Source organism: Abramis brama (assembly GCF_963993115.1).
Source record: "Abramis brama genome assembly, chromosome: 15".
NCBI classification, from domain to species: Eukaryota; Metazoa; Chordata; class Actinopteri; order Cypriniformes; family Leuciscidae; genus Abramis; species Abramis brama.
In genome coordinates this window covers 584,922-599,458 of record NC_139977.1, presented here as the reverse complement: position 1 = coordinate 599,458, position 14,537 = coordinate 584,922, and the positions used below count along the sequence as shown (strand labels likewise).

The 14,537-nt window shown below is 45.5% G+C and overlaps 1 protein-coding gene across 1 annotated transcript; it reads left to right on the top strand.

The window, feature by feature from the left end:
* The first annotated feature begins 2,534 nt into the window (after nt 1–2,534).
* LOC311097868 (protein NLRC3-like) lies at nt 2,535–5,191 on the top strand. Its single transcript, XM_084137822.1, has 2 exons — nt 2,535–4,322; nt 4,960–5,191. The coding sequence occupies exons 1-2, from the start codon at nt 2,578–2,580 to the stop codon at nt 5,135–5,137; spliced, it is 1,923 nt and encodes a 640-aa protein (XP_083993948.1). The 5' UTR covers nt 2,535–2,577; the 3' UTR covers nt 5,138–5,191.
* The last annotated feature ends 9,346 nt before the right edge of the window (nt 5,192–14,537 follow it).

The following is a 14,537-nucleotide window of genomic DNA, read 5'->3' as shown; positions in this document are numbered from 1 at the left end:
AAACTTGATTGGTAAACCCTGGCTGTGGATTAAAGAAATAGCAATTCTGCTGTTATTTCTCCTACTGGCGTTCTACGTATGCTTCCACAGTATCAAGTGTTTCATTCAACAAATGACTCGCGCCTCGCACGAGAAAAATTACTGGTCCAACCATAAAAGAATATTACCCGTAAGAACTTCACGGACCCTAATTGCATGTTTGTTTCTGTGTCAACATGCAATTACAGATGAACAACACAGATCATGCTATGTGCCTGTAACTATCACACGTTACAAGATTGAACTTGCTATGTGCCTGTAACTTATCACAAGTTACAAGAGTGAACTTTAAAGTGTCTAAATTTGTATTTTGTGAGTTATTAGAACTCTCAAAGGGGCAAATGTTGGATTACAGATTTATTAAAATGTTTAATTTAGGTTTACATTGAATTTAGCATGTTAAGGTTAGGTATAAATGATTATTATCAGAGTTTTCTAGCAAAAGACTCTGGTCAGTCCTGTTTTACTGAAACTCTTGGAGTTTGTGTTTTAGCAAGAGAGTCCTGTCCTGAGTCCTGTTCTCGGGTCTCAGCATTTGAATAGATATGCTGAGTGAATTAGGGTGGGCAGCACTCTCAGTCCCGAACAGGTTCCGAAACCTGTCTCATCACAAAGTTTTGGTTCCTGCCCCTAAATTTATATCAACTGTAAGAGAACGTTCACTTAGTCAGACTTGGTGACTGCAGCTACCGACAGCTTGTGATTTCAATAAAGAATCCTGCTGAAGAAACAACCAAGTCTCCTGGTCTTCGATTCTGAGTTTCCAACAATACAATACAACATTTGGATGTATGGATAACATTATCATGGTGCAATGTAAAATTCAAGCTAACTACATTAATTCTTCTTATCATAATTCTTTTAAAGTCAATCACACAGTCAGAGATCAAACTCACCGGAGTCCAGCTGTGTGTCCATGAAGAGTGACTGGTCTATAGAAACACCACCAGTATTTAAGGGAAAACACACACCAACTGTTCTGAGGTACAACCTTTTGGATGGATGGATAACTATCATTGTGCGTCATAATAAAGGGATAGTTCACCCAAAAATGAAAATTAGCCCATGATTTACTCACCCTGAAGCCTTCCTTGGTGTATATGACTGTCTTCTTTCAGACGAATATTACCGGAGTTAAATAAAAAAAAATATCATTGCTCTTCCAAGCTTTATAATGGCAGTGAATGGAGGATGAGATTTTGAAGCCCAAAAAAGTGCATCCATCATAAAAGTAAATCCATATGGATGCAGGGGTTAATAAAGGCCTTCTAAATCAAAGCAATGCATTTGTATGAGTAAAATATCCATTTTTAAAACTTTATCAACTTAAATAAGTAGCTTCCGACAGCCAGCTGCACGCATTGATTTACGGTGAAAGAGTAATACTTGACCTGACACATGATGTACTGACGAACGCGGAAGCGCAGAGGATAGAGCAAAACAAAACGGCGGTCACAAATTAGAAGTCTAAATGAGAATTTTTTTAAGAGAAATGTGGGAGGAGCTTGAGTTTGTTGCTCAGCCCTGTTTGTTTGAACCGTGAGAGTCGTCAAAGCTTACGATACTCCTACATCCTTCGTCATACATCGCGTCAAGAGTTACTCTTTTGGCGTAAGTCGACTTGCGTAAGCTAGTTATTTTAGTTGATAAAGTTATAAATATGGATATTTTCTTACACAAACGCATCGCTTCGCTTCAGAAGGACTTTATTAACCCCATGGTAACCTGTATGGATTTACTTTTATGATGATGGATTTTTAGGGCTTCAAAATCTCATCCTCCATTCACTGCCACTATAAAGCTTGGAAGAGCAATGATATTTTTTTATATAACTGTGATTATATTCGTCTGAAAGAAGAAAGTCATATACACCTTAAGGGTGAGTAAATCATGGGGTAATTTTCATTTTTGGGTGAACTATCGCTTTAACTAGATGAATTCTTCTTGTCACTATTTCTTTTAAAGTCAATTACACAGTCAGAGATCAAACTCACCGGAGTCCAGCTGTGTGTCCATGAAGAGTGACCGGTCTATGGGAATACCACCAGTATTTAAGGGAAAACACACATCAACTGATCTGAGGTACAACATTTCAGTTAGACAGACAAATAATAATAATGAAAAATCTGTGTAATCATATCCTTTATTTTGAAAAATAAAACGGCAACAGTTCGATCAAAAAGATCTCCATCAGTTTCTTTTTCTCAAAACGTTGCTGTTTTTTTTTTTTTTTGTGTGCAAATATTTTTTTTTGGTCCTGAATTTGGATGTGTCTTTTCTTCCTCTTTTTTTTAGACAGACAGTTATAAATGCCATTTCATTTCATCCCTCAAACCCAGAGTATTTGTTTACATCCATGCTTTGGACCACTTATACCAACTCACTGTAGTCACACTATCCAAATGAATAAATTACTTTCAAAAGAATACAGTGTTTATTTATTTTCACATCTATAATTCATGTTGTAATCTATTATTTTAATCTTTTAGTCATGACTCTCATCTGGTCCAAAGCAGATTAAAATCAAATCTGTTGAAGATGTTTCAGTGTCTGTATGAAGGAACAGCAAAGCAGGGAAACCCAACACTCCTGAATGAGATCTACACAGAGCTCTACATCACAGAGAGTGAAAGTGGAGAGATCAATAATGAGCATGAGGTGAGACAGATTGAGAGACAATCCAGGAGAGCAGAAACAGAGGACACACCGATCAAATGCAATGACATCTTTAGACCTTTACTTGGACAAGACAAACCCATCAGAACTGTGCTGACAAAAGGAGTCGCTGGCATTGGAAAAACAGTCTCTGTGCAGAAGTTCATTGTGGACTGGGCTGAAGGGACAGAGAATCAGGATGTCCAGCTCATATTTCCACTTGCTTTCAGAGAGCTCAACTTGATGAAGGACAAAACACTCAGTCTTTCAGATCTTCTTCATGTATTTTTCCCTGAAGCTAAAGGAATGGAAATATCCAGTGAAGAATATAAAGTGTTGTTCATCTTTGATGGTCTGGATGAGTGTCGTCTGTCTCTGAACTTTAAGAGCGAAGTGAAACTGTGTGATATATCTGAATCAGCCTCAGTGGACGAGCTGATGATGAACCTCATTGAGGGGAATCTGCTTCCCTCTGCTCTCATCTGGATCACCTCCAGACCAGCAGCAGCGGATCTCGTCCCCTCTGAGTGTGTCCATCAAGTGACAGAGGTACGAGGCTTCAATGAGTCACAGAAGGAGGAATACTTTAGGAAGAGAATCAGTGATCAGAGTCTGGCCAATACAATCATCACACACCTGAAGTCCTCAAGGAGCCTCCACATCATGTGCCACATCCCAGTGTTCTGCTGGATCTCAGCTGCTGTTCTAGAGAAGATGTTGAGTGAAGCAGAGAGAGTAGAGATTCCCAAGACTCTCACTCAAATGTACACACACTTCCTGATCATTCAGACCAACATCAGACATGAGAAGGACTATGAGAAGAGAGTGAAAGATGAAGACATGATTCTCAAACTGGGGAAACTGGCTTTCCAGCAGCTTGTGAAAGGCAACCTGATCTTCTATGAGGAAGACCTGAGAGAGTGTGGCACTGATGTGACAGAAGCATCAGTATACTCAGGATTGTGCACTCAGATCTTCAGAGAGGAGTTGGGCTTGTATCAGGGGAAAGTCTTCTGCTTTGTTCATCTGAGCATCCAGGAACATCTAGCAGCTCTATATGCACACATTTACTTTACAAACAAGAACATAAATGTGTTTGAACAAACCAAACAAAGTCTGTTGTCTAAGGTTTTAAACCGTCAGAAATATCATTCATTATCTGAGCTGCATCAGAGAGCTGTGGATGAGGCTTTACAGAGTAAGAATGGACATCTGGACCTTTTCCTGCGTTTCCTTCTGGGTCTCTCATTGGAGTCCAATCAGACTCTCTTACGAGAACTACTGACACAGACTGGAAGATGCTCCTACAACAAAGAGGAAACAGTTCAGTACATCAAACAGAAGATCAGGAAGAATCGCTCTCCAGAGAGATCCATTAATCTGTTCCACTGTCTGAATGAACTGGGTGATGATTCACTGATGCAGGAGATCCAACGTTATCTAACATCTGGAGAAATAGGAGAAACCAAACTCTCCTCTTCACAGTGGTCAGCTCTGGGTTATGTGTTGCTGACATCAGAGCAGAAGATGGATGAGTTTGATCTAAATCAGTTTATTGGAGCACAAAATACAGCAGATGAAGTTCTTCAGAAGATGCTGCCTGTGGTTAAAGAATCCAGATCAGTTCAGTAAGTCACTCTGACAACAATCACTACACTGATAAAACATGATCACATTTATGATTTTAGCAGGTGCTTTCTAACCAAAGCAACATAAGTGGTTCATTTTCTGGTACATGTGAGACACACTTAGCAGCTGAGGAGGGAGGGGTGTGTGTGTGTGTGTGTGTGTGTGTGTGTGTGTGTGTGTGTGTGTGTGTTGAACTGATGATTGTAGAGGTCTACAGGATGTGACGAGGATCAAAACTGACAGCAAACAGCAGTGTCTTTAACAGTGTCTTTTTCTATATATTGATGTTGTTTGTCCTCTAATGATGTAGCAAAAGTGGTTCATTATCTGGTACATGTGAGACACTTACTAAAGCAGCTGAGGTGTGTGCGTGCGTGTGTGCGAGAGCTGATGATTGTAGAGGTCATTGTGTGAGACGTGATGAAGGATTTAATGTGACAGGGATCAAAACTGACAGCAAACAGCAACAGTGTCTTTAACAGTGTCTTTTTCTATATACTGATACTGATGCTGTTTGTCCTCTAATGATGTTTATGTGGATGTTTTACTGCCTCTAGAAATCACATTTATAGTTTACACTTTTTATTCTATGTTTGCAGCTGGTATCAGTTCACCATGTATCTTTAATTTCCACAGGTTGAGTGATTGTGGTGTTACAGATGAAGGTTGTGCTGCTCTGGCTTCAGCTCTGAGATCAAACCCCTCACACCTGAGAGAAATGATCCTGTCTAGAAATAAACTAGGAGACAGAGGAGTGAAGCTGCTCTCTGATGGACTGAAGGATCATCACTGTAAACTGGAGATACTGTGGTAAGATTGTATAAATGTGTCCACATCCTCCGCCATTTTCTTCATATGGTCAATAATGAACAAAAGAAACAAAAACAAGACTAAAATGGTCTGATAGATAATTTTGTTTAATCTTCATTAGATTGTTTCCAAAGTTTTAAGAGTTTTTATTACTAATACTTATATGTAATGGATAAACCGTGGTTAGCTGTGCATTCAGGGCGATACAAGACCCTTCTGGTTCAGTCCTGATCACCCTGTCAGCTTTATTCTGTGATGAGAATTGTTTGAATATATATTATCCTACTTATTATACATCTACTTGCCACATAAGTAAATAATTGGACACAAAATATTGATTTGAGTTTAAATATTATATTATCACGAAACGTCTTGGTTACGTATGGTAACCCTCGTTCCCTGAGTAGGGAACGGAGACGTCTCATCGGAGGAGTTTCCAACGAATTGGGATCACGCTAGGGAGACCAATTGCCTTCGAGTGAATTAAAACGAGCCAATGAACATTGGCATGCAAGATTTGCATTCCACGGCCCGCCTACCAGTGCGGGTATAAAGGCGGAAGCAAGTGCATACACAAACGCTTATCGCTGAGGAGCCAAACCGTGTCCAGTCCTCCGCGAAGGTACAGCAGCATGGCGACGGGACGAGACGTCTCCGTTCCCTACTCAGGGAACAAGGGTTACCATACATAACCGAGACGTTCCCTTTCGTTCGGGAACTCCTACGTCTCGTCCAACGAATTGGTATCCCTAATAAAACGCCATGGTGCTGGCCCCTTCCAGCGCCCTGTCTAAGCTTCAGCCAGCAGTTTCTTGAAACGTATCTCTTATATGCGAAAGCTTAGCTGGGAAGAGGTCACACACTGCTGTTCCGCAAGACCCGCTCAGTGGACATTGGATAACACTGGGAAAGCTTGCCCATGATGTAGAAGGGAACGCTGCGGAGCCCAAAACCTGCCCGAAGGGAGGCACTAGGAATACACGTGCACTAGCCATTAGGGTAGTGAACACATGGAAGTCTCTGAGGTAGTCCCAGCCCGGAGGGTGGGAGCGTACTCAGCAGAGACGACAGAGCAGACTCTGTCGAGGGGAAGACACTGGCTAACCCGGGGGGTAACCGTATCATGGAGAAAACGCATATGGGGTCGCTGTAGGGACCGCAACATAATCCCAGCCTGAACTCAGCTCATAGTGAGAGGTAACAGGTCTCGCGACCGGCGATCCGCCTCGCCTGACGCCGGGGGGTGACAGAGGAACTCACAAGGTTAGCCGTTTGTTGGGTAACCAACTGAGCAGGAAAACACACGTATCTGGCCCCTGGGGCAAGAATGGCGTAGCAAGCCGACATTAACCTAATTCCTCACGCTACTGGCTGAAGCGAGTACACGGGAGGAAACAGGTTCTTTACGAAGGCTGTAAAACCAAGCGAACGTGTTAGGTTTCGCCCAGCCCGCAGCTCTACAGATATCTGTCAGCGAGGCGCCTTGAGCCAAAGCCCAAGTATAGGCAACACTCCTAGTAGAGTGTGCCCTCAACCTAGGTGGACAAGGCACGTCCTGGGAATCATAAGCCCGGACGATAACATCCACTAGCCAGTGGGCTAACCTCTGCTTGGAGACAGCCTTCCCCTTTTGCTGGCCTCTGTAACAGACAAAGAGCTGGTCTGAGGTCCTAAAGCTTTGAGTTCTGTCAATGTAGCAGCGCAGAGTGCGAACAGGACAGAGCAAAGCCAGGGCTGGGTCTGCCTCCTCCGGGGGCAGCGCTTGCAGGTTCACTACCTGATCTCTAAAAGGAGTGGTAGGAACCTTTGGCACAGATTTGGGCCGGGGTCTCAGAACAACGTGAGAGAAGTCTGGCGCGAACTCTAGGCATGACTCGTCGACCGAAAATGCCTGCAGGTCCCCTACCCTCTTGATGGACGCCAAGCGAGCAGGAGAGCTGTCTTCATTGACAAGATATTTAAATCAACTGCATGCAAGGGCTCAAATGGAGGATTCTGGAGTGCTCTGAGCACTAAAGACAGATCCCAAGAGGGTACGGGGTGCTGATTACGAGGAGGATTCAATCTCCTAGCACCCCTGAGGAACCTGATGACCAGGTCGTGCTTTCCCAAAGACTTACCCTCTACTGCATCGTGATGTGCGGCTATCGCGGCAACATACACTTTGAGGATGGAGGGAGACAGCCTTCACTCCAACCCATCTTGCAGGAAGGAAAGCACGACACTGATCGGGCAAGTTCGGGGGTCTTCCCTTCGGAAAGAACACCAACCGATGAATAGGTTCCACTTCAACGCATAGAGGCGCCTCGTAGATGGGGCTCTAGCGGAAGTGATGGTGTCTACCACAGCCTGTGGTAGGCCACCTAGAACCTCCACGTCCCGTCCAGGGACCAGACATGGAGTTTCCAGAGGTCTGGACGTGGGTGTCATAGGGTGCCCCGTCTCTGAGAGAGAAGGTCTTTCCTCAGAGGAATCGGCCAAGGAGGGGCTGTCGCGAGGAGCATGAGTTCAGGAAACCAGGATCGGTCGGGCCAATAAGGGGCGACTAGCAAGACCTGCTCCTCCTCCTCCCTGATCTTGCACCAAGTCTGTGCGAGAAGGCTCACTGGGGGAAACGCATATTTGCGAAGGCCCTGGGGCCAGCTGGGCGCCAGTGCATCCGAGCCGAGGGTTCCTGCGGTCAGGGAATAGAACAACTGGCAATGGGTCGTGTCCGGAGAGGCAAACAGATCTATCTGAGCGGCTCCGAAGATTTCCCATATCAGCTGGACCGCCTGGGGATGGAGTCGCCATTCTCCCGGAAGAGGCGGCTGCCGTGAGAGCTCGTCGACTGCACAGTTGAGCGCATCAGGGACGTGAATGGCTCGAAGTGACCTCAGATGCTTCTGACTCCAAAGAAGGAGATGGTGGGTGAGTCGTGACATACGACAGGAGCAGTAGACCACCTTGGCGGTTGATGTACGCAACGGTCACAGTGCTGTCCGTACGGACCAGTACATGTCTGTGACGACGTAAGCCTCTGAGGCGGCACAAGGCTAAGCGTACTGCTTGCAACTCTAGGCAGTTGATGTGCCAATGCAGTTGGGGCCCCGTCCACAGACCCGTAACTGCAAGTCCGTTGTACGTGGCCCCCCAGCTGTTGGCAGAAGCATTTGTGATAACCACAGCATGCCTGGACACCTGTACTAAGGGCACTCCGGCCCGTAGAAAAGCAGGGTCTGACCAAAGGCTGAAGGTTTGTCGACAGTGCGGGGTGATGTTCACCCGGAACGTGCCGCTCTGCCACGCCCATCTCGGGACTTGAACGTGAAGCCAGTGCTGAAGCGGTCTACTGCGGCAGTGACTGCCATATGCCCCAGGAGCCTCTGAAACTTTCAGTGGGACCGCTGACCTGCCTTGAAAGGACTTGAGGCAGTTGAGCACTGACTAGACGCACCCCTCTGTGAGGCGCGCGGTCTGAGCGACCGAGTTCAACTCCATACCGAGATAAGAGATCCTCTGCGTGGGGCAGAGTTTACTCTTGTCCCAGTTGACCTGAAGCCCCAACTGGCTGAGGTGTCGGAGCACCATGTCCCTGTGTTCGCACAACAGACCTCGCGAGTGAGCTAAAATGAGCCAGTCATCGAGATAGTTGAGAATGCAAACGCCACATTCTCTCATGGGAACAATGGCCGCCTCCGCAACTTTCGTGAAGACACGGGGCGACAGGGCCAGCCCGAAGGGTATGACCTTGTACTGATATGATCGTCCCTCGAAAGCAAACCGAAGAAACGGTCTGTGTCGAGGAAGAATCGAGACATGAAAGTACGCGTCCTTCAGGTCGATCGCTGCAAACCAATCCCGGGGACGGATGCATTCAAAGATGCGTTTCTGCATGAGTATTTTGAACGGGAGCTTGTGCAGGGCCTGATTCAAAACTCGCAAGTCCAGGATTGGCCGTAACCCACCGCCTTTCTTGGGTACAATGAAGTAAGGGTTGTAGAACCCAGACCTCATCTCGGCTGGAGGGACCGGCTCGATCGCGTCCTTTGCCAGCAGGACTTCGATCTCTTACTTCAAGACAGGGGCGTCGACGCTCCGCACTTGGGTGAAGCAGATGCCCCTGTACTTGGGAGGCCGGTGGGCAAACTGAATTGCATAGCCGAGCCGTATGGTACGGGTGAGACAGCGGGACGGTCTCGGAAGCGCTAGCCAGGCTTCGAGAGACCGTACCAACGAGCCCACCCGGACCACCGGCGTACCCGCGGAGGGGCAGCGAGGTGGAAGGCATGGACCCGGCTTCGGAGGCATTGCTGCGGCCGAGAGCGAGGTCTGGGTGTGCGGGGCAACACCTACCTGCTTCCACCGGGGGGCAGACGGCAGGGAAGGCCCAGAGGCGTTCGGCTGCAGGCTGCCCCGAGGCAAAGGAAGGAGGGGAAATGAGGAGTGAGGCCTGGGGGCGTTGAGTCCTGGTTTCCGCACCTACTTGCCAAGCGGTAGACAAGAGTGACGAGGCCGTAGCGGCGTCACTGCCATCTGAGCACTGGGGTGAGGGGAATGAGAGCAGCGAGGCAACGCACCGTCATTCTGACCCTCTTGGACGGGAGAGACTGGGAGTGGCGAGGCAATTGAGCGTCGTCCTTGACTGCCAGTCTCTACCATTTTCTTACCCAGCGAGAGACAAGATCGACGAGGCCATAGCAGCGTCACTGTCATCTGAGCGCTGGGGCGAGGAGGAATGAGAGCGACGAGGCAACGTGGCGGCGCGTACTGTCGTTCTGGCCCTCTTGGACGGGGAGACTAGGAGTAGCGAGGCAATTGAGCGTCGTCCTTGACTGCCAGTCTCGACCGTGTGTGACCCAGAGGAGGTGGAACTGCTCTTATATTGAAATTTTGGGTACCGTTGACTAGTTGACCAGCAGCGGAACAGAAACAAGATTCTCCACCCGGCCCTCCTCCGGGGGAAGGAGTGGTGCTTTGACACGCATTCCTGAAGAGCAGACGTCACATCCTCTGGGTCGCCCGTCTCAGGGTCGCTTCCCTCCCTCTTGCTGGGGAGGTAGACGAACTCCGAGCGGGCTGATTTTTGAGGCGCTTCTGGACCACCAGTGTGGACATTGTCTGACCGAGGGCCAGCGCTGTGACTTAATCACGGTCAGTCACTATGCACAGCTCCACCTCAACTCAGAACTACCCCCGTGCACTGAGACGGTCTGCAATTAACAAAGCCGTCTCACCACCAAGGGTAGTGAGAGAGGAAAAACTTTTCTGCAGATATTGGCGCCAAAATGCTTCCATACTGCCAAAGTTTTTCACACACATCCGGGCAGGCACGGGCAAGGCATTTAAGCGTTGCACAGTGCCCCCAGAGTAGCCCGGGAAAGTGTGGCTGTCAAGTCTGAATCTGAATGAGTACACACACCATTATAGTGGGAACTCAGCATCAACTTCATTTCCAGAGTATAACAGCCCTCTCTTCGATGTAGCGATCGACATCTGATCCTCCCCTGGAGCCCCGAATGAAATGCTTGGACCCTCATGAGAAAGATCAGAATGCCATCCGAAGCTGCCGGCCATGCAAGACAGTGAACGTGACCATCGCTGACACACAGCACGCTGAATGCTCAAGCCTTCATGAAAAAGGCAAGACGAACAACGTGCCGACGTGGTCATGCTCTTATAAGAGAGCATAAACCACCCACGAACGCAGTCTCAGCATGTTTACGATGCGCTAGAGGAGTGAGTGGTACACTTACTGTAATCCTCAGATCACCAATTCTATTAGCCAAAGTAGCCCTTTTCTGGGACACCAGAAGAGAAACTAGATCGGGGAATAAGCAAAGGGACTCCACCTCGTTGAGGCACACGAGTCTCGACCGCGCATCTAGAGCGCCGAACGACACGCGCTGGGTTGCCGTGACAACCAGCGCTGTCAGCCGGCAGCTCGACGGCACACGGCACGCTGAGCAGCTCAAGCCTTTACGAGAAAGAAGAGACGAACAACGTGCCGACGTGGTCTCTCTCATGAGAGAACATGAACCACCCACGAACGCAGTCTCAACACACTTATTAGTTCTCCCAGGCATGTGAAACAGTGATCGTGGCCGTCAAATGAGGACAGGAAACGACCGCATCCAGAAACACACAGGTGAAACGTCATCCTGAAAAGGACGCGATCTTCACTCGTGTTGCTCTTTCAGAAAACGCTCTCTTAGTGTGCTGAAGCATGCAGGGATCAACGGGGCAACACAGCGGGGAAACTGCAAGCCCAGTGACAACAGCTCTTTGAAAGAAGCAGATCGCGTGAAGTGACAGCTGATATCCGGGAGATCGCGAAGATCACTGCCGTGCCGTAACACCAACACAGAGAGGTCTTGAAACAGCAGACTCGTTGAGCTCTCACCGAAAAAACACAATCCAAACGCTCATTCACTCAGAGGACACAACCGGTCGGCTCCGAAGCAGAAAGCGTTTGTGTATGCACTTGCTTCCGCCTTTATACCCGCACTGGTAGGCGGGCCGCGAAATGCAAATCTTGCATGCCAATGTTCATTGGCTCGTTTTAATTCACTCAAAGGCAATTGGTCTCCCTAGCGTGATCCCAATTCGTTGGAAACTCCTACAACGAGACGTAGGAGTTCCCGAACAAAAGGGAACTCAATGCTTCCGGAAAGTAAAATTGTTCCTAGCAAGCAGATTTGAACCAAGACGAACGAACAAGCTCAAACAAGACGACCATTTAAGGGATAATATACAGTCATGACGCTTATTACATGGCTTTTCACTAAATGAATAATTTTGTGGACATTAAATATTTATTTGAGTTGAAACCGTTTCAAAATCTTCCATGTGTATTATAATCCATTACAGCAGAAGTGTTCAATCCTGCTCCTGGAGGGCGACGTCCTGCAGAGTTTAGCTCCAACCAGGACTGCGATACACTTCACTTTTAGACACACACTCGCAAACTTCCCCAAGCACTTTCCCTCGGGAGAATCCCTGCCGCCAGTGTGTTACACTTTGTAAAGTGGACAAGGGAAGTTTATATGGACAGACCATTGACCCCTCGATTTTGACCGAGGGAGCGAGTCTTCTTCATATGTAGACAACGTGATTGCTTTTAATTTACCTCCTCCCCAAACAACTAATATTAATTATTACCCTAAAAGATTCCTCTGATCATAGGCTAAAATCTGAAGTCTTTGATTGTTAGTTTGACATGTTCACTGACAGACGATTAATGACCGTTGCGACAGTCATTTTTACATTTACATTTTTACAGCCAATTTTACCTCAGACGAAATTCTGGCTGTGTCAGAAGATTTGACTCTCAGTCCTGCAGGGATTCTCCGACGACGACCGTCAAATTATCTTCATTTATCAAGACTAGCCATGACCAAAATTAACGTTAGAGATTTCTTTGTAGCAAGGTTATTTTCGTAAACGAAAACTGAAACTAAGACTAAAACTATTGGTCAAAAAACATTTTCGTAAACTGAAATAAACTGAAATAAAATAGAAATTTCTACATTAATGAAAAACTAAAACTAAACGAAACTAACAACAGTTACTGAAAAACTAACTAAAACAAAATAATAATTAGCAGAAATAAATAATCGTTTTTGTAATTAAAGGAGAACTCCGGTCAATTTTAACATTGAGCTCATTTATTTTTGTCAATTTGGAGTGCTGTCAATACAGAGAACAACGACAAAAATCGGTGTTACCTACACCGTGTTATCCTCTTTTTAAAATTTGCACCCTGTTGACTTCAATGGGGCAATATTTAAACCTGCTTTTAGCCTCTTAACATCCTTGATGTGTCATTACAAGTGCCCAGCCAATGTGAGTGATTCCTTCAGAGTGAACACGAGTGAATCTGACTGCAGTAGATGTGAAAGATATGGATAAAAATGAAGAAAAATGATGTTATTTAAGCCAGCGCAAATACCTGTATTTACATCCTGTTTTCGGTTGAAGTCCATAGTAGTCGATTGTCGAGTTCACGCGCGTGATCATAGGTAACTAAACATATGCGTTACGAAAAATAAATGTGATGCGAGTTCTGCCTTCTCTCTGTCAGTTAAGTCCATTCTGAAACGCGTCCGAAAATGAACAATAACTCAGCGAATACTCAGTCAAACAGGAATACAGACACACAGGCATGAAGCTTGAATTCTCTTCTTTTAAATGAAGTAATTTATATAAAAAACAAATATTCTCATCTTGTGAAATCTGTATTAAAAGAGCGATTCCAGTCGAGCTCATTAGAGCTCATTCAAATGTAATGTGACCACGCCCCGGAGAGCGCGCGCTATTCAAACGCAAATTCTGAGAACCATTTCAGACCTGAAACGCCCATCAGCTGTAAACACAGCGCGCCGCGAGTGAGGCATGATATAGCCTACCTAATAATCCTGGAGAAAAGTTTCCTCAGAACAGTGCTGATATGAGGAGCAATAGATCCCGCTGAGGAGTGAGGTAGGCTAAGTTATCTTTTCTCAAGTGTTAATGTGGAATAACGTTATGGTCCATACAATTTCATTAGTACATTGGGTCATTTTGGGAACATTTGTCATTAATATCGTTAGTACCGAGAATTTCCACGTGACTAAATACATTGATACTTGTATAACTTTCGTGTACTGCAATGGTCTAGTGGTAGAACTTTTGCCAAGCATGTCAGAGGTTCTGGGTTCGAATCCACACTCGTGCATTTTTTTTTTTTTTTTTTTTTTTTTTTTACCGAATATGTTCATCAGTGGTTGTATATCAAGCAGGGCGTTTGTGTGCATTTTGTTTTTGTAAGACAAAAGATCGTTACTGAAGGCCCTGACTGAAACCCCACGGTATGCTACTGGTTATGGAATAACGTTAGTGTAGGCCTATGTAAACCGCAAAAAAATGAATCGCGTTTCTATAATATGAATCGCGTTTCTGTGAGATGAATGAAGGGTACATATTTGTAAAGACTGTTTAGCCTAAGTATGAATCGCGTGTCTGTGTGTGAAAGAATAAACCGCTTTAATCAACTAAAATGCTTTGCTATACTGAGATGAGTAAAAATCGACTGAAATATGTTGAAATGAAATGTCTTTGTATAAGCAACGTATTAAACTGCAAATTAACATTTATATGCCCTAATATTTTGATAAAAACAAAGTTACAGTCAGGCGAAATATGAAAGACAACATTTTGTTGACTAGATTTCGGTACAGTTTTTACTGTAGAATATACTGCCACATCAAATAAGCTTTTGTTTAGCAATTTCTGCTCATATATATATATATATATATATATATATATATATATATATATATATATATATATATATATATATATATATATATATAATATAAAATACTATTTTTGTCAAAAAATAAAGTCATAAACTAAGATGTTAGATGTTCCAATGTTGGCTATAT

What these genes read in the sequence shown, in the direction of transcription:
- LOC311097868 (XM_084137822.1), top strand. Translation starts at nt 2,578, where the DNA reads ATGTTTCAGTGTCTGTATGAAGGAACAGCAAAGCAGGGAAACCCAACA. An exon ending in AAAGAATCCAGATCAGTTCA is followed by an intron (nt 4,323 to 4,959) that starts GTAAGTCACTCT and finishes TAATTTCCACAG; the next exon opens with GTTGAGTGATTGTGGTGTTA.